Consider the following 27738-nt stretch of genomic DNA (forward strand, 5'->3'; position numbering starts at 1 on the left):
GCAGCGGCGTCCCGCCTTGCGCGCCGGCTCCTCGGCGCCGGCATCCTCTCGGCCGCCGCGCTGTCCCGGGGCCCGCCCCGGGGAGGGGCTTTCCCGCGGCGCCCCGGCCGCGCTGCGCTGCCGCACGTCCGCGGAGTCCCCGCTGCTCTTCCTCGCCGTGGCTGCGGCCTCGCCGGAGCCGGAGCCCCGCGGCAGGTCAGAGGTGAGCCGTGCCCCGGCCCCCGGCCCACGGGGTGACGCTGGGCCCGTCGGGGCCGCCCGGCGGGAGCGGCGCGGAGCCGCCCGCGGCCCCTGGAGCCACCGCCGCCCCCGACGGGGGTCCCGCCCGCGGGGAGGCGGGGGCGAGCCGGGGTGGGCTGAGCTGCTCGTTCATGGCTCTGTCCAAGGTCTCTTGGAATCGCTTTTCTTCCCGAGTGCTGCGCCAGCGCCAGGACGCTTTCGTTCTTTCCTATATAACTTTAATTATTTTCTGGTCAGATGTGGAGCTCCTCCTGTGGCTGCGCTTGGCTTTTTCATCATTACTTCGATGTTTAAGTGCTAGAGAGTCAGCTCCCTCATACGGGCGAGACAAAAGACTGTTTTTTCCTGTGACTGTCGAGGGAGTTCTGTCAGTGTGGCAGGTTCAGCGAATGCTGCACCTCGTTCTTTTATGCTGTCTTTGCAGAACTGTGGCCTCGCAGTAGAGAGGCCTCTGGGGCAGGAACCGTCGAACTACAGGAACAGTTGGGCATTTTTTTCTATTTTTTCTCCCCTGGATCTGTTCAGTTGTAGAACTTTTCACGTTTAAGGGACATCTCAGTGGAAGTAATGCAGTTTGTATTGATGCTAGCAGGGTACAAAACGAGTTACAGGCAGCTTTCTGGTTTCAGACAATTTAGTGTCCTTATGGAAGGAATGAGGGGATGAGAATCTTCTTAAACATGAAGGTGTTCAGGCTTGCGGCTCCCGTGATTTGCATGTCAAATTCAGTCAGCTGTACACTTTGGAAGCCTTCAGCAAGGTTTGCAAAGTTGCTGCTTTGCACACAGGGACTGAGTGCAGCTGTTCAGAGGGCTGGAGTGTGGCAGGCACGCTCAGGCTGCCGGACTGGGAGCGTGCAGCAGGGAGGGAATAGACTGCAAGAGCCTTGATCTTTCCATCTTCCCCTTGTCCTGGGATTTCAGCCTTACCTTTTGTATGCGAGTGCTGTAAAGAGCTGAGCGTTTGTACTGTAACAAACCTTCTTCAAAGTAAATGGATTTTTTTCAGGGAAAATGTGCCAAATTTGGTCCTAGAAAAAATCCATACATCAGGATCATAAATAAACATATTACCTAATTTTACAATTTGTTTTTATTTCTAATTCCATCCCAGTGCAGGTTGGAATGCTTCAAGTCCACATCCAGGTTTGCACCTTTACTGTCTTTTGAAGTTGAGATGAGAGGATGAGGATGGGAGAACAAATAGGATGCCTTAAGTACCTCATATAAAGTTAAACATCTTCAAGCAAGCCTTCCTTTCCTTAACTGTTCTTTGGGGTTTTTTTTAAAGTGAAGCTACAAACATTATTAGGTTTCATTCCTTCTGAGTATCTGTCAAGTTTGGCATGTATGCAGGTTGAACGAAACTAAAGTCTCTATGTCAGTTCTTTTGAAAAAACACTGGCTTGATTAATTTCTGTTTAACTTTTGGAAGTTTAAGACATTTTATTCTGACAAAGTTCTGAATCTTAGCACTGGTTTCTGTGATTATTAAAAAGTACAAGTTAATGAACACAATTGAAGTTAACTTTGTATGGGCTAGAGAGGATCTGTAAGAATTACCAAATTAAAATAATAGATTACATCCAGGAAGGGAATATACTAAAATCTGAATTGTGTTTTGTATTCATAAGGTAGCACACGGGACACAGGAAGAAGCCAAATACAACTGAAGACCATGGCAACACACTGGAGAAGAATCCTGACAGTATTTGTGACAGCTCAAGTACTATTTGTGGTAAATGCCTTTGAGGAAGAGGATGTACCAGAAGAATGGATTCTTCTTCATGTTGTCCAAGGTCAGATTGGAGCAGGAAACTACAGCTATTTGAGACTAAATCATGAGGGAAAGATCGTTCTTCAGATGCGGAGTTTAAAAGGTGACGCAGACTTGTACGTGTCTGATGTGACACTTCACCCCAGCTTCGACGAGTACGAGTTACAGTCTGTAACTTGTGGCCAGGACGTTGTCCATGTGCCTGCACACTTCCGCCGCCCTGTGGGAATAGGGATTTACGGCCATCCCTCTCACCTGGAGAGCGAGTTTGAAATGAAGGTGTACTACGATCGAACAGTTGTACAGTACCCCTTTGGTGAGGCTTCTTATAACCCTGAGGAGATGGAGGCACAACAGAAATACTCACAGTCTACAGAAGATGAATCTCAGGATGAGGAGTCTGTTTTCTGGACTATACTTATTGGAATCTTGAAATTAATACTTGAAATCCTTTTTTAAATTTATAGACACTGGACTTAAGTCACACTTCATCCTGTGAAATTGGTATGAATGACTTGCTGTAATATTTAATACTCACTATGTTTCCTGAAGAGATATTCAGGTTACATTTCCTAAACTAGAAAGGAAGTGGGGAGAAAAAGCCATATTTAATTTTGTATTGTAAATCCTCCCTAATACATAAGATGAACAGCCAGCGCAGTATTTGCAGTGCTCTTCAGAGATCAGGGCTTAAAACTGAATGTATAGTTGGGATCTTCTTAAATTCACTTAAAATGGGTGCTTAGAAAAATCTATTCCAATTCAGTATTTTCTATTGTTTTTTATAAAGAAAAACAAATAAACGACTGCATTTCAGCCCCCCTCTCAATTTAGAGCACATTTAAAAATAAAACCTGCTTCTTTTCTGAGCAAGCACCTCCAGTAAAACTGATCAGCAATGTGTTTGAGTGTATTCATGAAGCTGAGGAGCTTAGGGTGAAGGAAGGAGAAAACAATCAATCACCTAAGGGAAAGATGGTCTGTATTTTGACTGTGTGTGCTCTACATCACATCAGCCACCTGTCAAACAGAGGGTGGTCCAGTCACTCATCACCACTACGAATCCATGACCTGAATGAAGTGCATGTTGCTTCTTTGCTATTACTGCAGGGAGAGGGAGCCTTCAGCTGTTGTTACTTGTCAATATGACATTTTCATCTCTCACTAAAAACAACCCAGCATATAGGTATCTCAGACTTGAGAGGTGCTTTCTTACACTTCCCTTGATGGCTTTTTGTGATTGATATATTTTTTAAGCACATATTTATGAATAAGTCATTAGCTTGCAAGGAAAATTTCTGCTGAAAGGTATTTTTTAAGAAGGTCATCTCATGCCCACTTTTCCTATGAAGTTACTTTTACCAGGAATACTTTTTGCTTTGGTTGAGTTTCAGAATAACAGTTGCTATGCAAATAAAGTACATTGAAATTGCTCTGTAATTTTCTTTTCACAGAGCTTACTGATGAGTGTACTGAAATAAACAAGTATGTTACTATAATTTTATACAAAGGCATGTATAATTTAAATTTCGTTACTGAAAGACTTCTCTTTTTTGACTGGGAATTCAGTTTGCCTCTCTCAACACCTGACAGGACATTAGTGACTTGTATCACAAAAAAAACATTATATAGACAAAGTTTATTTAGTAAAAAGGAAAAAAAAAAAGTGGTATTGCTCCTCTTTTAGAGTGGTTGATTAAATAGCACCAGAGTATGACTTTAAATTGTGCAGTTAAGTTTTGGACAGCAAGTTTTTAGGGCTTTTTTTAGCCCTCCTTGCTGTTTTTCCCCCTTCTTCCTCCTCTTCTGGGTACAGGAGGCTCTTTCTGACAACAATCACAAATCCAGCGACCTAGGAAAAGAAAGTTATCAATTATTAGGAAACTAAGTTTGTTACTCTCTCATCTGTTTAGGCAGCCTTTCACCATTTTGTTAGATGTTTATCTGTTTGCAGTACTTCCTTTAATGCAAACTACCAATGCTTTAAAAACTGAGCATCTTTTCTATAAAGCAACATACACAATTCCCTTGCAGATTCTTTATGTGTACCCACTGGCTACAGCAATCTTCATGGACCATGGAAGTGCCAGCACTCCAAGGAGGTGGTTATTAGGCAGGAGCTTTACAAACGATGCTCGATGCTTGCCGGTCATATATTCAGGTGAATGACTACAGTTCGAGGTCGTGAAGTTACCCAGAGCAGAAATGAATGGCAGCTGGGGAAGCATTTAAATGTTTATATTATATTAGCTGGAATCAAAGGCTGCTTTGGTAATTTTGTAGTTTTGTAGACATATAATCTATTTTGATTATATTCTTAGGTCAGCCTCAAAGTGAAATCAGCCACAGAACCTGTAGGAAAGTGACAGCTAGCTCCAGTGCTTCCCAAAATGGGGCAGTACAGTTTGGTTTAAGTACTGTCCAGGGAATACTGCCACTGAATGCATATTCATGAACTTACCAGGGACTTAGAATTACATGTAAAGCAACAGTACCACCTGTTATTTTCTTTCTACTGCCCTGAGTTGGCCACATGGTATGACTGACTGGGCAATTTAAAGCTACTAGCTACCATGGAGGTACTTCTGTTGCAGTTTTGAACAAAAAAGGGAATGAAAGGGTTTAAAGAGATACTTAAAAATATTAAATTGAGACAACCATTTCATTTAGAAGCTAAACCAGCACAATTAACGTGAAATCTATACTCTAGCAATATGCAGCAATACAATTTCTTTGACGGGTTTCTTCAATGAAAAGAGGTAATTATTCTCAGTATTCTGTGGATATGGAAAAAAATAGTTCTGAGTGAGCCTGTTTGGATTATGCTGTAAAAGCCAATTGTATTTCCTACACAGAAATTGCCAGGTTTAACTGTGCACAACCAAATATACAGAAATAAAGCTTAGTAAAAAAAATGGGTCCTATAGTGTGAATGCTTTCCTACAGTGTTTCTTACTCTTACCCTTCACACTTGTTTTAAACTATTCTTTTCAAAAGCAACGTATGTGTTAATTCTGAGAGTGAGCCCAGGACTCAGAGGAAGTAGGAAGGGAACAAGTAACTCTTACTTCATTACCTGAAGGGATAGCATCAAGCCCCACACAAAAAGTGTGATAACCACGGTCACATACATCACAGAACATCATTTCTTCTTCGTGGTGAGGCTGCCCACATATAATGCAGGTTTTACACTCCATACATTGCCAAGGGTATGTCTTAATCATAGCAACAAGCTCCGGGGTCATATCAAGGCAAGAAGGGTGGCCTAGATGAAAACCAGTATTATTACTTTTATGCCTGAAATGAAATTTAAAATTAGTTAGGCTGTTTGCTTTTACCAAACGTGAAGTTTAGCTCACCTCCGGGTGAAATCCCACAGTGCACTAAGTGTGAGAGCTCAGAGAACATGAAAGAGAGATGGAGTTGTAACAAAGGACAGAAAAGGCAACTGAACTCTTGCTACACATGGAGTACACCAAATATGTCCACAAACAGATCTGTCAAATTCCCTTAGGAATCCACTTAGTGTATGTAGATACTCACCACTGTTGTCACACTGCGAGCAATGTATAAGAGCTTCAGGTTTTCCTTTCTTGTTGGACTCCTTACCCTTCAGACAAATTCCACATATAGCATTTGGAATGACCTTTGGCTGGAAGGGTAGAAGAGGGCTATAAATTCATTCCAGAAGAATTTACAGATTCAACAGGAAATGTAATCTATCTCCTTAACTATTAAAATTAATATACTATCTGTCAGGATGTGTGAACCCTGAAACACGTGACAATCACTGACAAGCAGCAGCACTGAAAAAAATCACAGACTGACCTATATAAAATTTTGCATTTGTCATACATAGTGAGTTACATGTAAATCCAATTGGATCAAAAGTATGTACTTGCCTCTTCCTATTAATTCATCAGCTAACATTCTCCTCATGGTAAACTAAATGTGACATAGGGTGAAAAATTCTCCCAAGATAGAATACTACTTTATGAACTTCTGTGTGGATTTCCTGTTTATGAAGGAAATGATATATTTTTTTTATTTTCACTACATTTGTTCCTACATATAGAAAATTAATTAAAAAAGCAAAAAACTTGATTTTTTTAAATCTTCAGTTTCAAATTATCTGGTTAGCTATGCTGTACAGGGCTGTATTTCTTTTATCATTCCTTCTTGTATCCAGTCATAATCATGTAAGAAACAAGAGCCTTGCATTTGACTAGAAATTTACATTTATAATTTTTCTGAGTGATCATCTGGAATGTGTCTGGGCCCATAAGATCCATTTAAAAGGTAAGAGAAATAGCAGGCTGTTAAAATGTGGAACATCTGCCTATATATTCTGTGTGCCAACTCCACAGATACACCAACAGTTTCATCCTGATGAGGCCTGAGGAAGAAGTAAGGCATTCTGAATTTCAGAAACATGGCAGTAGTTACATTGTTGAGCTCTGACTGCTGCATAATGAAATTCGTGAGAAATGTAGTCTACAATTCATGTACTCACTGATATTAAACTGACTAGTGCCAGTTTTAAAAAACAATGTTGCAGCAAAGACCCAACTAGCAGAGGGAGCCAAAGGTTTCTAAACAGCTTGTCAGTAAGCAAGAATCTCAGTCAACTACCAGCAACACACGGGGAGAAGAATAAGGTTCAATTTGAAAACAAATTTTAAAAATGAAAACACAAGTAAATAAACGTAATTACAAAGATCTTTTGCAATACAACTTATCTTTAAGTGTGTTTATTTCCACAGCCAGTTTTTGATAGCACCTAGCAAGGTAATTAGTATTTTGACTAATTTTTAAAGTATCAGGATGCATTGCTTTAAGTTTTCTGAAGTTTTCAGTGTGCTTTTTATGTCAAAACATGGCTAGAGCTTCAAATTGTTCGGTCTAAGGAGTTTTATTCAAGAAAGCAAAACACCACACCATAGATTTACAGGTAATTTCCTTCAAAAGATGACAGAGGCATTCGTAGACACTTTTTTTTTTGCTTATTTATTTTAGAAAAGCAAAGTCAACCTGTTTTATACATAAATATAATAAAACAGTAAAAGAAGTCTAACACACAAACATCTCTACAAAATAATAAATATAATGGAAGCAAAACCACGCATAAACTCTTTTACTGTTAACTATACTACGTGTCCTACATGTATACCTTTATACCCTGCTCCTCCCAACAAAAGTGGCACATGCTTAAACCTTGTCAGTGTGGCAGCATTTACCCTTCCATTGTTTAGGCTATTTTTTTAAATTGTATTGTAATCTAAGAAACCGAGCCTTTCTAGAATAGCAAGCACACTTTTCTAATCAAGACTTCTGGCTTGCTACAAATTTGTATTTTACTGCCTTTAATATACAACAGCACACTCCCCAGCACTCCAGCCAAAGTAAGCTGCTTTTTTGACACATGTAAGTGTTAAAGGTGTGTGCAGTTCACATTCTGATACACATAACTCTCAAGGTAGACATTGCTACAGATGCATTTATTAACAATGCTTCCATCTAGTCTTAGTTCACTAACCTGTATTCATTAGAAACCGTGCATACTAAAGGGGGGGAAGAATCACAGCCTTTTAATAATGAAGTTTCAACAGTATGGAAGTATTTTTACAAAAAACAAAAAAAAATTTAAAAATCAAGACTATTCACATTTTAATCCAGTTCCGTTCTAACACCATACACGGCTTTGAGAAATGTTATAAAAATGTCTGTCAATTCCAAATGGGAAGTCACAATATCCCATCTCATTAGGAGTAAATTTTACTTTCTATATCCCCATCTCATTGGGATAAGAGGAGAGAAAATGAATGCAGGGTCAAAATGATGACTGTGCTGTGTTGGTTTTCATTTCCATGCTGCTGTGCTGCAGCTCTCAAAGTAAGCTTTCCAACTACACCATTTTTATAACATCCTATTCTGAATGCAAAGCGTTATATTTTCATATACAGTGACCCGAAACAGAAGTGTTGCAAAATAAAGATATTCAATATATTTCAGTTTTATGTGCAAAAAAACCCTCCTGTACTTTTAACAGTACCCTGTGTGTGCAATTGTAGCAGTCAGTCCTGCAGCAACAGACTCACTACTTGTAACATGACAAAATGTAAAACACACGCTAATTGTTCTTGTTAAAGAACTGACAATAAAAAAGACTCCATATAAAATACAGTATTTCTTTTACTTGAAAATAACTCAATGGAAATGTATGGAATCCTGTAATACTCATAACGTTGCTATAACTATACACATATATGCTGAAGCCATAGCAATTATCCCTCAATTTTAACTACATGTAACCAAAAGATTAGTGTCCTACAAAAATAGTCCAATATTAGAGAACAATATAGAACATAAGTACTATAAAGATTTCACAGGGAAAACATTTTGTATCAGTTAAGCCTTCGGCTTGAAGTGCCTTAACATGTAGGCACATACGGTAGGTATATTGTTATCTGGTGTTTATATAGACTCACAAACAAGAACCATTCTGTCTTGACAGTTAAAACAGCTCATGTAATTTGGCTTATTGCAAGATTTCAAATATTCCCACAAACAAGAAAGCCAATCCTCTCACCCTCCTAACATATGATCACCACCCCTGAGGGAACAACAGCCGGATGGTTGATGCAGGCAGGGTATGCTGACATCGCAAAGATGTGGCACTCTAAGTTCATAATAAAGACCTTGTTACTGAGAGAATCAGTGATTTTGAACCAATAAGTAATTGCTATAGGAATCCATTTCCAAATGCAGTGCTGTATACTATTATTGCTCTTCTACAGTTTCTAAGTTCAAAACTTTGCTGAAAGTTCTGCTCCACCAGTTCTCTCTCAATGCATTCATAAGACCATTAAAAAGATTGAACTAATCAAACATTTGGGCATCTCACAGCTAAGTGCAGCTTCTGTAAACCAGTGGCACACAATTTCTAATATCAAGTTAAACAAAGCTAAAGCAAAATTTCAGCCTTCATCCTTGGATTTCATGTTCATGGGAATACTGAAATGCATTCTATGTCTACAGCTTCTTGCAAAATTACATATAAAAAAATATATATGTGGTAACCACAGTCTAAATCTACACAGTTCACACATTTCTTAGTAAGTTCCTGAAAACAGAAAATTCAAATGGAGCTTGCTGTCTGTTATGAACTTGTACAGACACTGTATGTAGAGGAAATTTATCAAAGCTATCCAATTCTTGCTGGAAATTAGCTTCTTATTGTTATAGTTTATTTACTATTAACTTAGTAAATACAGATAGTATTTATAAACATAAAATGCAATCCATCAACAGCTTACTCTTGCTGAGACAGATTCTCAGTATGTACAAACTCGTCACTGACAAAAGTGTTCCTTGTCCCATAACTGTCAATAAGCATTGCTGACTGGTAAACACTCAACCCTATCTTAACTTAGTGTTTTCCCTCTTTATGGGCCTATTCCTGCTCCCATTTAAGTCAATGGAAAATTCTCATTCCTCTCAGTGGAACAGGACTAGACAATTACATGCTTTAAATGTGTTACAGTTTATTCAGATCCTCTCTCCGTATGCAGAATAGTAACACAAACAATGCATGTCTATATCCATTTCTTCTGAAAAGTATTTTTATCATAATTCTCAAAATTATGATACAGGAATACTGAAGATGAGGGTCCTAGGTTTGGCAATCACTGCTTGATAGCTGAAATGTCTTAACAGCCTCATCAAGTTTCTAGTTTAGACAAAAGCATATTGCCCACAAATGTTGCTACATAGTATTAACTACATAAAAAGCTCTTTTCCAAATACTGTTACAGGGGTTACATAGTTACCTATACAACTGAAGTAAGCTGAAGTAAGCTGAAGTAAGCTTTCTGCCTTCCATCCTATACATCGTAACATTGCAGGATAAAAGGCTGTATTTAAAATGAATGTCATAACAATACGTTCAGCCATACAGCTGCACTTTACAGGACTGATCTCTTGGTATGCTGCCATATGAAATAGAAAAAAAAAGTAACAGATAGTGAATGCTAGCTTCAAACTGGCACATACTTCTGGCTGCTACGTTAAAGCAGACAGAAAGATGCTGAGTTCCAATGATAAATCCACAATGGATTTTCCTACTATTACTGCCTACGAATCTAAGAAGTTAACCCAATAGGAGGCCATCGTACAGCTAGGGTAAAGAAAAGCCCCACACGAAATATAAGCAAAAGGAAATAAGGAAGCAAACAGATGGAGCACACAACAGGAGAACAGCTAGTGAAGTACAGCAAGCAGAAGTTCCACATAATTGAAAAACCAAATACTTCAGGAAGAAGCTGGTGAGTAAAATTCGGTCAGGGGCTTTTTTCTTCTACCTTGTACCCAGGAACTGATTTGGGTAATACAGAACGTTTGGAACCATCTTTTCTTGGAGTAGCACTTTTGTCTCTTGTTTTTTGTCTTCCCTGAAAAGAATCCTCCTGGTTGTCTGTGGCGCAATCACCTTCAGATACATTGCCAGACGAATTGTCCTATAATAAAAATATCATAGCTATATTTTTTTATTTTTTTGGATAGACAGACAAGTCTTTTCTATGCCCCTTAGAGTCAACTAAGGTAAGAGAAGGATATGTCATTCCTTCTGCAAAAGCATGGGGTTTATCACAATCTAGAACACCTTTGTTCACAACATTTATAATCTGGTTTTTTTCTGGTTTAAGAGACTGGCATCAGCAACAGCAGTCATGTTTTTGCAGTTGGTCTTTGTACCAGTATGGGGAGCACAACAGTGTAATTCTCTGAAGTGTTTTCATTAGAAGTCAGCAAGAAATCAACTAAATGCAAGATGCTGTTTACAATGTAAAGGGCCAGCAAAAACTTTAAAGTGCCCTTGTCATGCATTTAAAGCATACAAGGACTGCCTTGAATTAAACATGTGAAGGTTTTTTTCTGCCACCCTCATCTACTGTTTTCACCAGGAGCAATCTACATATTTAATTTGGACTGCAGCAGAAGAATGCCTTCGTTGGCAAAACACACTTCCACATTTAATACAGAACCAAACAACAGAATTTATTTTGCAGTTAAAGCTTTTTTTTTTTTTTTTTTTTTTTTGAGGAATGAGGAAGCAAGAAAGCAGGGAAGAGGTTCAAAGAGGGTGAGAGATCAATGTAGGCATAATTAAGAGCAGCAGCACAAGACTTATCAGGAAAGTGTTAATAAAGGCTTCCAAAAAGCTCCAGAAGGAAGCAGTATGATTACCCATATTTATTACAACAAAACCCAAGAGGCTAAATAACAATGATGCCCTAGAGTAAAATACACTCTGTAAATAGTAATAAGCCTCTGCCCCAGGTCCTGAAATCAAAACAGACAAAACAGACACAGAGCAAATGGCAGAGTGTAACACAAAAGCAGATGGAACTATATGGCAACTAGCAATTGTATGTTCCATCATTATTTTAGGGGAAGGGTTATTTAGGTCAGACTCACTAAAACACTACAGAAAAGAAAACTGCTACCAACTCCAACAATGGAGTGGCGGGGAGGTATGAAAAAGGCAAAGTTATAAAGCATATTGTGGGGCTCACTAGGGAGATGTGACAAATGGTAGGTAACCCATATCTGACAATGTCCCACCTCTGTGTTTTTTCTGAACTATATGCCCCCTTCAATGACTAACTAGCTAAGAACCCCTGCTCCCATAGCCAAAACTACTTCACAGGAATCTGATTATCAATCTTCCACACTTCTCTACACTTTTCAAATGCAGGGACATTTTTCCTTCTGCTTTCTGTCACACAAAAAAGAAGATTTCTGAGCCTCTGTGAAAAATCAAGAGTAGTCTCCTTGTTAAGTTACTTTTTTCTTACCATTAATGAGAATGGAAGTCAATGGAAAAGGAAACTGGGAAAAAATGGTTAAAGACCAACTGACCAACTGTAAAAAAGCTGGACTGTGATTAAACCAAAAATATGAGTTGACATTCAGCATGCTATGTTTATATGATTTATTCTTCTCAAAAAAATGCAAGCAGAAACAGTGTATTAAACACCTAGCTCTCCTTTTGTTAACCTACAAGCTGACCTCTGCCTCTCTCCAATTTTAACTATCTTAGAAAATTCAAAGATAAATATTTACATGACAAAATTTAGAATTGTACATACCTACTGTCAAACACGTTCATCAATCATGCTAGAAATCGCTAAATGCACTGTGACATTCCACTGCTGTTAAAATTAGGGTTAAACTTCTGGAAAGAGATTGTCACCAGCATACAAACTGAAGAATACACCAATGGTGCAGTTGTACTTAGCTAATTTGAATCTCAGTTGGCTCTTGAGCATTTAAAGCACTATCAAGGTATGTCTGTGAAAGTTTAACTGTTGTCTGAAACGTAAGGGAATTTTACATTTGCACAACTGGAGAGAACAGAAATATCTTTTAAAAGATGCATTGTAAAGCAAAAAAACACGGTGCTTTTTACCTTCTTTTTTAATTGGAATGAAGTAACCATTTCTATACTGAGTACTTGCTGCTTCCGCATCACCAAAAAAAAAGTTATAAGGCTATCAACACCTTTGCTTTAGGGACAGATTCTGTGGAACTTCAAAATATACTGTGACCTGAACTACAGTATTCATTCTCCTCAGAAATGCCAGCAACTTTCCCTTGGGAAAAAGGGCATAATGAAGAGCTGCGCTGGGAAGTTTCTTCAGAATTTCTTTAAACAAAACAAAACAAACAAAAGAAAATTTTTAAAAAGGAAGAAAAGGCCTGAGATGTCAAATATTTGTTCAATTTACTCCAAAAATGGACCAAAACAGAAAGCAATAGAGAGCAATGTTATGAAATAAACAGAAGTACTAAAAAAGGTCTTCCCTTCATTTTGCAAATGAAGAAGTTAATTAAACTAATGAAAGTCAAGGGAAAGGATTTTTTTTTTCAAGAATACTTTCAATTTGTCTCACCGAATTGCCTTTGGTTTTCCTTTTTTCATCACCTCGCCCTTCCTCTGCATCATCTGAATCTCCATCACTGTCCAGTGTAAGCAGCTCCGGATCCAAAGGAGGTTCATAAAGAGCTGTGTTTAACGGCAAGTAACGAAGTTCATCCGGAGAGTACCTGCAGTTAAATAAATAACATTCATTAAGTCACAGAGTACACAGGGACTTTAATAAGAAAGTCTCCCTTTTTTCAGGAAGGCACATAAAAATATGGAGTTCTGAAAACAAAGGAAACATATTAATTTCTCCTCCCCAATGTGATACTATGTATAGTACTTGTCTTGTTTGTAGAGCAGATATTCACGGAACACAGGTGTATTTGCAAACTTTTAACCAATCCATGTTACTATGTCTAACAGACCATACACTTTGTTTATGGATGCACCGTGCACTAGAACATGTACAATTCTAACCCAGGGCACACAAACATGTCAGAATACAGCTGTAAAGCTGATTATTGAGAACCAAAATATGCATATGAAAATGTAATTTCAGAAGAAGGTAAAGGTGTAATCACACTGCTTATAGCCAGATACAGCTTAACATGCATTATCTACCCTTTTTCTTTTTAACCTTAAAGACTAAGAGAAAAATAAAAGTCCTCTTACTGCTGAGGAAAGCATTGTAAGGAACAGAATACTATTTTGCTGCATATAATGAAAGGTCATGTCCTTCAGTGAGATAGGAAAGCAGTTTCACTTGCAGCTTACAAGTGCAAAATAAACATAATACGAAGTAATTTTAATTCAATTGATTTAATAAAATTGAAATCCTTCAGGAACGTCCTGTAACATGCAAATTTGAGGTGGGTTGTATGAACATACACTGGAAGGAGCAAGGCACATGCAGACAAAGAGCTTCTCTACAGAAAACCAAGCACATATAGCATGAATACCATCTCTATTGTACAACAGGAAGACTGCAGCAAAATCTTCAAATCTATAGAGATTTGTTCAACGGTAGTATGCTGCTAGTAAAACCTTAAATTTATGTCAACAGTCAAGTAACACGTTTTTCATTAAATTTAAAGGTTGTGATGTCTTTCTCTCTCTTACAAACCCAACATCAAACTTAACCCACTAGACCAAATTTTTTTTAAAAGAGTTTCTAAAACTTCAAAATAGAACAGCAAGACTGTCAGACAGAAGACATGTGATCACAAGCCAGCATCATAACATTGTGATAAAAAACATTAATTTTAGCACATGTGCAGAGGCAGATGATAAGTAAACAGGAGGGTGGCAGAAGTGAAATCAATGTCTCTTTTTACCATGGTAAATACCTGAGCAGGCCAAATCTCAGGCACTGCAATACATCAGCAGAGACTCTGCTCTTGCAGTCAGTACTGTTTTGTTGACACAAGCTGTCACACTATGCATCTTTGAAGACTATCAAGTGTCTCAAACTAAAATTGATTTGAAACCTTACAGCAAAGACACTGAAATGTTTTCCACCTGCTAGATGTAGACAAAAGAGATCAGTGCAACAGAACTGGCAGTTGGAATGCTTTTAAAATACCTTTTGTAGTACTCCTGGAACTGGCCGGGTATGAGAGCCACTGGATAAGGACTAACCTTTGTTCTCTCCGTAGGCAAGACTTTGTATTTTCCTTGAGGCACCTGGATAATCTGCATTGTTCAATATAAAATGACATTTTTGTTTCACATACAAACAGCAGAGCCTCCCTCACCAAATACTCCCCCAAGTATTTTTTAACTTGACAGTTTTACTGAATTGGAACAGCCAGTTGAGTTCTCCCATGAGAAATTCAATTCAGTAAAATGCTAAGAGATCCCACTCACAAAACAGTATCATAGATTAAATCCAATTACTAAGTATCTTGTGAACTGAACAAAGATTAGGTAAGACCTTTTTTAACAGTGTATTATGAAAAATAATTTTGAAATTAAAAACTAGCAATTGAAACAGTAAACATTAACTTTTGTGACTGGCATCTTTAGCATGAATTATCACTATTGGTCCATACTGCTTTAGAGTAGAAAGAACATGTCCATCTAATTCTGAAACCAGACTGTACTATTAAAAAAATCCATTAATGTAAATATATGGAAAGGAGAAGCTTACACAATAAGCCTTCCTTCTCTTAGAAGGAAATAGAAGTAATTATTCACTATTTTGTCTCTAACATGGTCAATATACCACGAAAATGAAAGCCTTCCATAATTGTCTGCCATGTAACAATTGCAGAGAAAACTTTTGCTTTGCTGCCTTCATAGAAGCAGAACAGCACTGCTTCAAAATGCCAGATAACTTTTTTTAATTGAACATAGAGGCATGTAACATATGCAATACAAAAATAATACAACACCTAACAAAAAAGGGCATAATATTGACATGCAGCACACTTTCAGGTATTAAATAGTTTTCTCTTTTACTTCGGGAATTGTCAGGCAAAATTTTGGAAGTATTGAAAAATAGAATTAACCATTTATATGAATAAACAACGTTCTTAGTTTTATGCTACTACTACCAGAATAAATACACAGTAACAAAATGACACTGAGATTTTTAGAGCTTCCTCAGACAAGTATTTTCAAGTTTAAAAAGTCTGCAGGTTCAATATATTTGAGATTATTTTTAGCAGTATAACCCATTTAATAGCAAAACTGTATGTCTCTGTATGAGTGAGAAAATAACCAACCACATTGAAAATAGTTAAAATGGTACCAAAAACAACTTCACTAAAACAAGGAGCTCCCTCCTAACAATTGGTAAGAAATTTAAATCTGCCTACATGTGTCTGTAAATCAAAATAGGCTCTTCTTTCTTCCATCCGCTCTCGGTTTAAATTGCTGTTGAATTCTGCAGCTTTCTTGGCAGCTTTTTTAATATATTCTGGAACTTTACTGGCTTCTACTTTCTGTGTATTCTGTTGCTGCATTTGCTGGAATAAAAACAGTTATATTAATTCACATACACTTCACTCAGTTTGAGAAGTACCTTTTCTCACACTCCCATTGCAGATTTGGTTCACCTAAGTGGTAATTACTTACAGAATACTCTTTGTAATGATCTGTTATTCGCTGCCGTTCTTTCTCTTGCAGTATAACAGAATACTCAGCATGTTTGGCAGGGTATTCTTTAATCATAAGATCAATTACTTCATCACTACGCAAAGCTGTTAAACCTAAAATAAATAAAAGCAATAATGATTCTATCTGGCAAAAGTAACTGTAGGTTATTTATATCCCACAATGACCAAGCTACAATGCAGATCTCCTCCCCTGAAGGTTCCAATACAACTGATCTCCAAACCCTGCAATAATAGCATAGAACAATTTATGCCACTACCACTGATGATAACTATAATTTTAAAAACAGGAGTAGTTAAGTCAGCATACATCTGTATTGGATATATGAGGCAGAATGTAACATTTTAACTCGATATATAAAAATTAGATACAGTTCTCTTATGCATAGTTAACTTAAAAAAATAAGCTCACAGGTGAGAAATAAAGGTGGTATACTAAAGATTGTTAGCATATAAAATGACATTACATTTTCACAGACCCATGATATGCAGAAAAACATGGCAGCATTATTTAAATCCTAACATGTCCAAATCACATATATCAGAAGAGTAAGAAAAAAGCCCTTTCAATAAAAGCCTCAGAAATTGCATCAATCCATTTCAAGTATATTCAAGTGCCTTAAGATACACTCTTCTAATTTATAACATAGAAGCTGAACCATTTAAGATACACTGATGTTTGCTGGGCTCCAATGCAATGCAGCAAAATAAGACTAATGTATATAAAGACACCTTGTACAAACATATGCAATATATACCACCATGTATATATACATACATATAATGCATATGTATATGAGACTACACAATTGTGGTGGTCTCTTTTCTAAGAGAAAAAGGTTCTGCAAGTTAATTTAGAATATAGCAAAATCCCCTCTAAGTTATTAGAATAGATCCAAAATACATTTGTTAATAATAAATCTGGAATACAGATACATGATGGCCAATTTACTAAGCTAACAATAAAGCAGCTTTAATTTCAGAATTTATGCTTCCAGTTGAGAGGGAATTCTTCTCTACCAAACTGAACCCCCTTTTCCAGAGTGCTGTACTTTTTATACTGTAACAAGGAGTTTAACAATTTGTTTTCTTACCTAGTGTGCATTGAGTCTCTGTGATAACATTTAGCTCTCTGAGGTAGAGTTTCTCCTTGTGAGATAAATCTCGCCTTTCTAAATCTCAAGAAAAAACAAAAAAGAAATAAAAAAGGGTGCAGTAAAGGAAACTCCCCCATAAACACTCTCAAAGTATTTCAACAGTTTTGTTTCCAGGCAGCTAGAGCCTGTATTATACTGCTATTCCAAGAAACATGACAACTTTATAAATTAATTTTAAATTTAACAAACAATGTAGAGATATGGTAGATTTTCGTGACCTATAGTAAATCAAGACCCTGCCTACATAACTCATACATAAATCATAACTGCCTACAGTTATGACTTATAGAAAAACCAAAGAAACCTGATATGTAAGTTCAGATTCAGAAAACTTTACCAAGCACTGATAGTACAGTCTTTTTTCTTATACCAAGACTTTTTAAAATAAATTCCCCAACAAAAGAGCCAGACTGGACAATTCTGAATAAAGGAGCTGAAGTACTAGAACCTCCACAAACATGCTCTTTAATATTTTTCCGCAGTGTAGGTATGTTTCCACAATTCAGGAAACAGAATACAGAGATCCAATTATATAGTAAGAAATCATCAACAAATCACTAAAAATAAAACTGACATCAGTTTACTTACTCATCTAACAATTAAATCAGACTTGCTTGTAAATTTTCAGTGGCAATACCACAAAGTCTTATATTACTTTGAAAACCAGTGGATATATTTCCAGTAATGCAAATATAAAGTACAAGTATAATCCAGGTCTGCTTTTCCTGGGTCTTTTTTTTTTTTAACAGCTAGCTAGCTCATCCTATAACCAAAGAAGCACAGACTACATCCAAACTGCTTAAGGACATAAACTTTTGGAAGAAAAACTTTAAAAAATAAATACCTGGATATTTTCTTTTAAAGGAAGTCACACCCAAATATTCACTGACTTGCTCTTGAAGCATATAGTATTCTCCTGTTTCATCGGGTGGCCATTTGTATTCTATCAAATTTTCAGCAGGAAAATAACTATACCTAAACATAAGAACAATGTTACAACAAATCACAACAATCCTTAAGAATACTACTTACATCTCTAGGAATTCAATAATTCCTATTTGTATGTCAATGAAAAGTAACTACAAAGTTGGACAAGCACTTTAAAATACTGCATCCTGTTAACCCATTTCAAAAGTCACTTTGTTACAACCAACTTCACATATACTTCTCTAAATCACCATTTATCAATGTGCTAAGGGACAGAATCTGAAGAAAGTGATATCCAACATAATGGAGAGGACATCAGGAAAAGCAACTACTACAGAGTCAAAATTCATTCAAGTATGCAATGTAAACTATGCTTCTGACTGTAAATCAGATGCAACACTTTTTGTGGCACTCTAAAATAAAATGCCTAAAAATATGCTGGGAGCAAGAGACATTTAGCTGTTTATAGGACATAAACTCAATTCAGAAAGATGAAGAATACACAAGTAATGAAAAAAGACCTAATACTTAACCATGCTGAACAATAGTCAGACTTGCAATAAAAAGTGGAAATTGTAAAAAACAGTACTACCCAAGGTCCTGACTGGAAGTTTCACAGCTCCGAGAACTGTCCCCTGAGCCCATGCGACGTCTTTTGGATGGCTGGCTGCCATCATTGGAATTTTCTTCTGTGTCATCCTGAAATGAAAATATTAAAAAAATTAGACATTGCAAGGTAATCCACAATTTAAATATACTTGAACTGATAAGCCATTCTGTGACAGTCTTAACAGACAACTCACAGGACAGTCTACATAAAAAATTATTCTTTGTTATAAACTACCTGCATGACATGTGGTAGGCCCAGAAGGAGAACTGGGTGGCTTCAAACCTGTGGCTCAGGTGGAGTTCTGAATACACACAGCTCTGACCCCAAGTTCATAATTCCTGATGTAAACTACCTCTGGCACTTGATCAGACTAGCACTCTAAACTAAAAGCAAGTTCAAAACAAAAACCCCAATTCCTTGCTGAGAGCTGATGCTTACAAAATCAGGGAAAATATTACTGAAAGCAACATAGTTTATAGGTATACAGTTAAAATAAAAGCAATGGTGTACAGTTTACAAAAAATATCATTACAAGCAAGTAGCAAATACTTGTGTCTTGAGATGAAAAAATATACAGAAGAAAACACCCAACTTGGTATTACAACAGTAAAAATCTAGAAGACAGTGACTCAGTTGATGTTGTGTTTTCCACTGATTGTTGTCCCATAATGTTGTGCAACTCCTACCTGCATCATCAACAATCTCAAAGCATTTAGTGACCAACCCTATCTGATCATAATTGAGATACAGAAAGCAGAAATCTTTAAGTGAATTGCTTACCATAACCAGTAGCTGAGTCAAGAACAAAACAGTTCTTTAAGTAATTGAATCTCTAAAGTGGAGCAGAGTCTAAGAATCAATTCCCTAACTTCTGTGAAGTTTAAGCAAGAGGAATTAACCTGTCAGAAATAAATGGATCAAGCCCAACTATACTTACTTATTTAATGACAACAATGACTATTAGGTCTATCTTTGCTAATGTCTTTCATTCTAGTATGTTTTACTTAACATATTACTTAAAATATCAATTTTAAAATATTCCAGCAAACAGGAATACATTACTTTTATTATGTAACATTTCACAATGTTATGATCAAGACAGGCCACAGGCAAAAAGCATTTGTCTCATGGATTTTTGGCTTATTTCTTCTTTTCTGCAGTTTTAAACAAATATTTTTCTTCCTCTTTAGGAGCAAGAAGAACATCTTTCACACAAGAATAAAAATTGAAAAGCAAAATTTAATGAAACTGTGTTTTCTTAGTGGAGCCATCCTTAAAAAAAGCAGTATGCAGCATCTCCACTCACATTACCAGTAACACTGCTTCTAAGTATTGCTGAAAATACCCTGTATGAACTTAGAAGAATGAAGCAGCAGTTCCCAGTCAAAACATTGCACTATTTTGTGACACAACTGTCTCATCTCTACTTCCCACAAGTTCATTTCTACTTCCCACAAGAATATTAATGCACTCCAAATCTTTTTAACTGCGAGACAAATACATGAACAGGGCCAAAGTAACCCTCTGGAAGAGATTTCAAAACGTCTTTAAAAGACAGATCTCAACCTGACAGTTTGGTGGAAGTGCCTGATACCAGTTTATCCTTTCGCTTTGTAATTTTTCGTTTATTAAACTTGGTACTGTTACAAAGTATGAGTATCCGTATCATAGAGAGATCAGCGCTCTCCGTTTCCATTTGCTTCCTTATTTGCTTAAAATTTCACGAAATTCAATCACACAAGTCCAGTTTGTTGCAGACGACTTCGTATATGAAGTAAAAACATCTGCAATCGAAAGGCAAAATGCTGCTCAACCACTTTCACTGTTCAAAAAAAAAAGAAAAAGATAGCTCTGTTCTGTGGCTCTCTTTACATGAAAAGTTAAACAGTGTCCAAAAAAGCCCCTTTCTCCCTGAAAACGGCTGTTTCTGTAAAAAGCCTGTTAGTCCTTACGAAACATGGTGACGTTATAAACTTCTGGTACGTCTATCCCGGTAAGATCGACGTAACGCTCCTTTCTTAACTGATAGAGAAGCCTGAACTACCCGAGACGTGTTTCAAGGAGCAACTGGCGATCTACGCCCGAGTCTTTGGCGCCACAAGTGCCCGCGGTGCCCGGGATGCGCGGGAGCAGCCGGCAGGGCCAACGCGGAACTGCCCGCGGCCAGACCCAAACTTTCCCGGCTGCGGCGCTGCCGCGGTGAGGACTCAGCTGCCGCGCCGCCCCCGGGAAGACGCCGAGGGACTTTTGGGAAGGAGGACGGCCCCGTGCACCCAGCCCCACAGACCGGCGCTCAAAGTTCGGCCCAGGGCGCGGGAAGCCGCCCGCCACCGTCCGGCTCCCCCGGCGGGCGTGAGGTGAACCCGGGGCGGGCGGCTCGGGTGGGAGGCGCGGGTCAGGGCGCGGGGGCCGCGCGAGGCCTCCCGCCGAGGCGGCTGTTGCGCCGCAGCTCCGCGGCCGCCGCCACCCGCTCTCACCTTGAGGGACTGCGCGCCGGGCGTGGCCGGGTCGCTGTCGCAGAGGCGCGGGGACAGCACGGCCGCCATGGCCGCCGCCGGCTGGGCCAACAGGAGCGACGCCGCCGCCGCCGCGCGACCGGGCCTCGCGCCGCGCCCGCCGGCCCCGCCCCCCCGCGCCCTGCGGGGAGCGGCAGCGGCCCCTACCGGCCAGCGCGCGCACGGGCGCGGCGGCTCCTGCTCCGCCCCCCTCCGGGCAGCCCGCGGCGACCCCGGCCCGCGCCGCCGGACCGGCACCCGCACCGACCCGGCGCCGCCCCGCGGGACAGGCGCGGGGGACCCGCCGCCGCCGGTGCTGCCGCCGCCGCCGCGCCCTTCTCCTCCTCCTGCAGCCGCCACTCGGGCGGCCGCGCGGCCCGGCCGCGAGCGCGGAGCCGAGCCGCCGCGGTAGCGCTTGGGCAGCAGCGCGGGACGGAGGGGCAGCATCCCCCCGGCGGGGTGGTCAGCGCCGAGCGCGGGAGCTGGTGCCCAGCAGGGCCGGGCTGCTCCGCTCCGCCGGCAGGCTCCCGTCTCCGGGAACGTCAGCCGGGGACGAGCTACGTTTGTGAACCATCAGCCCCCGCAGGAGGGGGGTTCGGGGGGCGGGGGGCGCACTCGGAGGAGCCGCCACGAGCGCGCTCGCCCCTGCGACGGAGGGAGGGCGCGTGCGGCCGCTCCCCGCCGCTGCGCGGTCGCGCCGAGCCGGCTGCGCGCCGCGCCGCCTCCCGGTACCCGTGCCGGTGCCGCCGGTGTGGGCGGGCGGAGCTGAGGCGCAGCCCACCCTACTCGCCACGGGAACGACCCTCGTCCTGGGGACCGGAGCGGCGCGCGCGCCCGCCCGCCCACAGCCGGGCCCGTGGGCGCGCACGGCCCCGCGCCGGCGAACAAAGCGCACGGCCGCGCCCCAGCCCCGGCGCCGCCCCCGGCCGGGGCTCCCCTCGCCTCGCGTGTGCGCCCACCCGCGGCACGGGCTGCTCACCGCCCCTCGAGGTTTGCCCGGCCGCGACTCCAAACGCGCTCGGACCCAAACTGGCCATGGGGCATTGGGAAGCACCGCCGCTCCGTCCGCGTTTGTGTTCAGCTCCCAACAATAAAATGGACATGGCAAAGGCATCAGCGCTCGATTTCCACGCACGGCAGATCTAAAAGCGGATGTCTACACATTTCACAGATCTGCTAGAATCTCATTCTACACAATACACAATCCGTGCATCCTTGCCAGTTACGGACCAATTCTCAATAGCCTCACGGTTCACCCCATCGTCCTCCTGCCACTGCCACCAGAAGCCCCTAGACCAAAGTGACCTAACTCGCTCAATTCAGTGTTCGTCCACCAACCAGACCCTAGGTGATACTTAACCAAAGGTTAAGACCCGGAGAACCTAATAACTGAACTTTCACTTCAAGGCAAACGGCTGGAAATTTGCACAAGTTCCTAGGACTGCAAAACACAGCTTCCCTCCCAGCCAAGTTTCTAGGCAGACTAGCATTTTATCATAGATACCAACTATGAAAATGAAAAATGAACATGCTTTTTCTTACAAAAAGCATGCTTTGAACAAAACTGATACCTGCAACTGCATGTAAGCATTGGTTAACAGTCCTAGGCACCCAAGAGACAAGCAACATTCAAAATTTTGCAATGTTTGGCCTTACACCAGCTGCTCCCACTTCCACAGCAGAGCATTACAACAGATGAAGCCCATATGTACTCAACCATAAACATTTCCAAAGCAGTTTTTTGGTTCTTTTTTTTTTTTTAACAGAGTAAAACTGAGCAAAATTATCTCAACTGTATGTCAGTTTGAATGTGCCAACAGCAAAAGGACAAAAAAGAATACTGAAATAATGATGTTTTGAAAATTTTCAAATATACCATTTACTGTGATGCACAAATGCAGCTGAGACTTTCAGAGTTTTAGTCGTAATAACAAGCCATTACCAAAGCCAGTGCAATAAATGTATCAGTTTCACATTTAGCTGAAACCCAAGTGTCTCTTTGAACATCCCAGAGGCATCTGCTGGCAACCTAAAGGGATAAAAAAGAAAAAGGCACAAGTGAACCTATATGCAGCAGTTTTACTATTTATTTTTAAAGAACACCCAGCATTATCTAAATGCTAATTAATCATATTAGGAGAGTTACAACTATAAACAACAATGCAAGAGTTGAATAAAATTAACAGTTCCTATTTGATGTTAATTTTTTTTTGCTTCACAGCAAAGCTCCCACTCAAATAGCTCCCTCTACCTACACCCAAATAGATCCAAAAATCTCAACACCAAGCCCCCAATTCTCTCTTGTGTTCACTTGTTACAATTTAACATACTGTAAGAACACCCCTTCAAAAGCAATAGAATGTCTGTGTGAATAGACATTAGTTTTGGGAACATATACAACCAAGAAGTCACATACCCTACTCCTCCACCTCCAGCTTACTCCAGCCTACTTGTAATTTTATTGGGCTCTCAGCCTTTTTGATAAAATTGTTTTCAAAGCTGAACTGTGTGAATTGATGGCTGGAATAAACATATTCCTTGGGAGAACACAGTTAACTTGGACCACTTCACTAATCTATTTACAGCCCCTCAGCCAAAGCACCCCTTAGGAGGCAGTGTACTGTGAGACGGCACCAGAAAAGCAGGTAGATGCAGGCAACTCACAAACTGGATTTAGTACTGAAGCCCAACCCTTCAAATGTTGTTTCATGTAACTGACTAAACACAGGTTGGTTTCAATCAGGTTTTAAGAACTGATGAACATTCCAAAGTAGAAGTGTTCTTTGACATTCTACTAGGCAGATAAAAGCATTCTTAATGCCAATGAGAGCTTGGAATACTAAATTGATATACCAACACAGCAAAATCTAGAATCCTTTTACTTTTAGTGTTCCAAGTTCAGATGACTGTTGTTAATTTGAAGTCCCAGGAGCATGTCTGTGGCAGCTGCAGTTACCATCCCTTCTTTGCCACTCTCCTGTTCCATGTCACTCCACACTACAACTGCACAGCATTTTGTGCTTAATGTGAGAACCCAAATGGAGATCCAAGGACACTGGACAAATAAAAACAAAATTTGCTAAACTCGTGCAATTGTACTGGCACAGCATGCAGCAGAAACAAGTGGGTGACAGGGAAGTGCAGTAGAGGCTGTTTACCACTTACTGAACACATGAAGGCAACAACCTTCAGAGAGTTAGGCAGAATCACAGCAGGACCTTGAATTGTCACTACCCATAAAGAACATAAAAGCTTCAGGACCACCTCAAACAAGTTAAGCTGCTGAATGTGAAAGAACACCCAGAAGATAACACAGTTCTAAAACTTGTTTTTAATTTTCAAAATGTGTAACAAATATTATGTTTGCTTACAATCATTGCCTGATTTGCCTTTTCCACAATTAGCACTGATACCACATACTTATAACGGTCATAGTCCAAATCCTTCACAGCCTTTAGTATTTCTTCTGAGATTGAAGCACACAAGAAGGGACTAGAAGCTCCATCGTATGTGGCTCCTTGTAGTTTATTCTATCAAAAACAATTTTGAAAGGTCTTAGTTTTCATCCTAGTAGTCTTTTGCAAAAAAACACCCTTTACAATAATTTTCATTACATTTCATAATGAGTCGAATAGTCAGTACAGACGATGGTCTCAAACAGCAAAGGATGCACTACTTTTACTCTGAAACTTTTTATCTGTTTTTTTTTTTAAAGGTGACACACATGCCCAACCAATCTCCATTTAATAATCAGGAGTGTATTCTTCTCCATTATTTGGGCTCAGTTCACTGGAAAACAATGCTACAAATACCTGTTCCAAATATCCAAGATATGTCTTCCAGACAGCAGAATTAAAAAGATCTGGTTATAACTGTTCAAAATACCACTAACAGCTTTGGATTATCAACAGTTTGTTCTCTTTCATTTTTGCTTAATTTGTGTACATAGCAGTCTGATTGTCAAGGATACCAAAGTAAATTACCAAGTAATTTTATGCAGGTCCTGTGATATTAGCAGAATGAATAGAAATCCACAAATTTGATGTCATGATCTTTCACTAATTGGATATTTTGTGGATTATGGTACTTTGAACTGTGCAGCAGCTCAATTTGATTAAAAAAAATGCAAAAGTTTATAAAGATTCAGCCTCACCTAGACAGCACATGCTCAGCAGTGACCTTGCAGAGGCCCTTCTGCACTTTGCAAAACAGAGTACACTCACATTACACTCATGTTCCAAGATTCAAAAGACTGCAGAGATTTATGCATGTTTATGAAATATTCACTGTTCCATAAATACTTCTGCAAGACAAGCTGCTTTTGCAACGAGACAATTAATTTAAATACTACTATACCGTTAGTATTGCTTGAGCTTTGTCTCTTATTAAACCATCCTGAACTTTAGTACGTGGCTCCAGTCTGTATGTGTTACGGCATTTTGGCTTTGCCTGTTCTTCTGTTGGAGCCGTGCCTGAAGCATCGTTATATGTCTTTTTTCCTTTTGACTGTACAAAATAATTAAAAAATCCACATCAAGTGTCAATATTTTAGAATTTAAAGATTCTAAATAATACTTTATGATCCACAGTTAAGAGAACAAAAACCCCAATAATTAGTCTGGGAATATGTTAACAAAAAACACAGAAAGCTAGAAGCTGGTTATCATCTTCTGGCTGTTTTAACACTACTGTTTTGCCTGAAAAAAAGAGAAGTGGTTGACTTCAACTCAATTCTAAATTCTTTTCCAGCAAAATCCAACTGTCACCTAACTTTGCATTTAAACTCGTCAATCACATACACCACATTAGCACCCTGAATCCACTCCCTTTTCCAAGTAAAAATACACAGATATTAACATACCCATGCAACAAAACTGTTAGCCACAAGTTCAAGCTTTTCATTCAAGCAGTCTACACAATACCCAAAATACAGACCTGGTTCATTTACTACTTAATTTTACTTGTCCTTATTCCTTGCTACTAAAATAGTAGCTTATGTATTTATGACTGAATTTGCTCATTAAAAAAAAAAAAAAAAACAGGAAAAGTAAGCTCCAGCGTGCAAAGCTTTGTAATTTTGCTTGGAACTTAAAACCAGATCTCCCCACCCAGCTGTGTACTCTATCTCCTCAACACACATAACAAAACTTGTCCCTCTATGAATGCAAGAAGCAAGTCTGATGCTCTGAAAGAAAAGTCACCTCCTGTCCACCAGGGTGGCTTAAAATGGAACTGTAAAATAGTAACAAAAAGACAGAAAAGCACAGGGAGCCAATGAGATCAGAACAAATGTCACAGGCAATGGTCTTCCATACCAGCTACTAAGTTTCACTGAATCTTCAGTCTCAGCTCGACTTCGTGACTACTGCTAGAACTTAACGTAAGAAAAAATCATCAATTCCATTCCAGGAGAGCAGAAAAGAACTCAAAGGTGAAATAACATCACATTGCAAGGCTTATACTAAGAAGTACAGGAAAAATGTCATTTATGGATAATATAAAAGTCTAATGAGAATGATTTTAAAAGATGCGCTACTCAGGGGCTCACGTATCTTTATATCTGAGGAGATTTAAGAATCAGGGAAGAAATGCAGTTTCTTCTCTATGAAATCATTTACACATTAGTTCTCTCAACAACTGTGGACGCTACCTAAAAGTGTCCTCTAGTTCCTTAAAAACACTCATGTTGGCAGCCTTAGCACAAATTGCCTGCTGATGTTTGTTGAACTCTGAATAGCATTTACTCTAAAAACACAAGGACCAAACACATTTGCACTTAGCCTGTGGACACTCATTATCTACTAACTGCAAACTCAGATCTCAAAAGACTACAGCCCTGGCATGCTCATCACACCTTACCTAACAGAAGAAAAACCACCTCAAGTCTTGCAGCTGTGGTCTTCACATGAGCATCCCCATCCATGTGAATAGCAATGAACTTATGAGAAAGGATGCAGTCCAAACAGTGATTATTTGCTGACATGGTTCAGCTTGAGCCACACTACCTTCAACCTCTTTCATTAAAGATGGAAGAAAATTCATGTCTATGGCACACAGCTTCTGACAGTGGTGATACTCAAAAGTTTACCTGCTATTATTAGTGACAGGAGTTTTCATAATCGCTTGCAGTAAGTCTTTGCATTTACTAAGGCAACCAAAAACCTTTATTTCTCTATACGTGGCTAGTAAATAAACCCACTTCTGTATATCACTGTATAAAAGTATAAACCCCAAGTTTTAGCACAATGTTGCAATTATGCTTCTGTAAAATAATTGCACCCTCTGTGAAAAAAAGCTCAGAAGTTCAAGAACTGACTGCATTTGAGAACTTGAACAAACAACTTGTTCTTAGGCTACTCAACTCGAGTGCATTGGCTTAACTTTGAACATATGGAAGGAAGTATGCTAGGAGAAAAAAAGCTTTTGCTATTTAAATGAAATGCTTGCTTGTAATGAAATGTTTGTAAGTCCAATTTAACAACCAATAGTT

General features: G+C 39.6%; 4 protein-coding genes across 11 annotated transcripts in view; 2 read left to right on the top strand and 2 right to left on the bottom strand.

Annotated features, from left to right (window-relative positions):
• Positions 1-5158, top strand: C3H6orf120 (chromosome 3 C6orf120 homolog). Of its 2 annotated transcripts, none has more exons than XM_088161470.1 (2): positions 1-195; positions 1874-5158. In XM_088161470.1, the coding sequence occupies exon 2, from the start codon at positions 1918-1920 to the stop codon at positions 2473-2475; it is 558 nt and encodes a 185-aa protein (XP_088017596.1). In that variant the 5' UTR covers positions 1-195; positions 1874-1917; the 3' UTR covers positions 2476-5158. The 2 variants fall into 2 exon arrangements, with proteins under 2 accessions (XP_088017596.1, XP_014731052.1); XM_014875566.2 differs by having other exon boundaries at positions 3-202.
• PHF10 (PHD finger protein 10) lies at positions 3641-21710 on the bottom strand. 6 transcript variants are annotated; one of them, XM_088161469.1, is made up of 12 exons: positions 21231-21710; positions 18736-18842; positions 18061-18191; positions 17154-17231; positions 16022-16155; positions 15763-15912; positions 14526-14635; positions 12972-13125; positions 10377-10532; positions 5560-5668; positions 5093-5281; positions 3641-3868 (listed from the first exon to the last, which is right to left on the bottom strand). In XM_088161469.1, exons 1-12 carry the CDS (start codon positions 21693-21695, stop codon positions 3783-3785), a joined length of 1869 nt encoding a protein of 622 aa, XP_088017595.1. In that variant the 5' UTR covers positions 21696-21710; the 3' UTR covers positions 3641-3782. The 6 variants fall into 6 exon arrangements, with proteins under 6 accessions (XP_088017595.1, XP_014731039.2, XP_088017594.1 ...); XM_014875553.2 differs by having other exon boundaries at positions 17154-17237; XM_088161468.1 differs by lacking the exon at positions 10377-10532 and having other exon boundaries at positions 18061-18185.
• Positions 20992-27738, top strand: part of ERMARD (ER membrane associated RNA degradation) — a 23034-nt gene continuing 16287 nt past the window's right edge. The window contains exon 1 of the mRNA XM_088161461.1: positions 20992-21110. The gene's annotated coding sequence lies outside the window, so the exon portion shown is untranslated. The remainder of the gene's footprint in view (positions 21111-27738) is intronic.
• DYNLT2 (dynein light chain Tctex-type 2) overlaps positions 23101-27738 on the bottom strand; it is a 5282-nt gene continuing 644 nt past the window's right edge. Inside the window, exons 2-4 of one of the 2 annotated variants that reach the window (XM_088161471.1) lie at positions 25605-25754; positions 24669-24778; positions 23101-23277 (exon numbers count right to left, since the gene is read on the bottom strand). In XM_088161471.1, coding sequence (XP_088017597.1) covers positions 23187-23277; positions 24669-24778; positions 25605-25754 — 351 coding nt within the window. In that variant the 3' untranslated portion in view covers positions 23101-23186. Of the gene's footprint in view, positions 23278-24619; positions 24779-25604; positions 25755-27738 lie in introns of both variants that reach the window. The other variant, XM_014875578.2, reaches the window with a different exon arrangement.

This window comes from Sturnus vulgaris, chromosome 3 (assembly GCF_052056855.1).
Source record: "Sturnus vulgaris isolate bStuVul1 chromosome 3, bStuVul1.hap1, whole genome shotgun sequence".
Lineage (NCBI taxonomy): Eukaryota > Metazoa > Chordata > Aves > Passeriformes > Sturnidae > Sturnus > Sturnus vulgaris.

What these genes read in the sequence shown, in the direction of transcription:
- C3H6orf120 (XM_088161470.1), top strand. Translation starts at nt 1,918, where the DNA reads ATGGCAACACACTGGAGAAGAATCCTGACAGTATTTGTGACAGCTCAA.
- PHF10 (XM_014875553.2), bottom strand. Translation starts at nt 21,695, where the DNA reads ATGCTGCCCCTCCGTCCCGCGCTGCTGCCCAAGCGCTACCGCGGCGGC. An exon ending in TTCCAGGAGTACTACAAAAG is followed by an intron (nt 13,126 to 14,525) that starts GTATTTTAAAAG and finishes ATTTAACTGCAG; the next exon opens with GTACTCTCCGGATGAACTTC. An exon ending in GGAAAACCAAAGGCAATTCG is followed by an intron (nt 10,533 to 12,971) that starts GTGAGACAAATT and finishes TTTTTATTATAG; the next exon opens with GACAATTCGTCTGGCAATGT.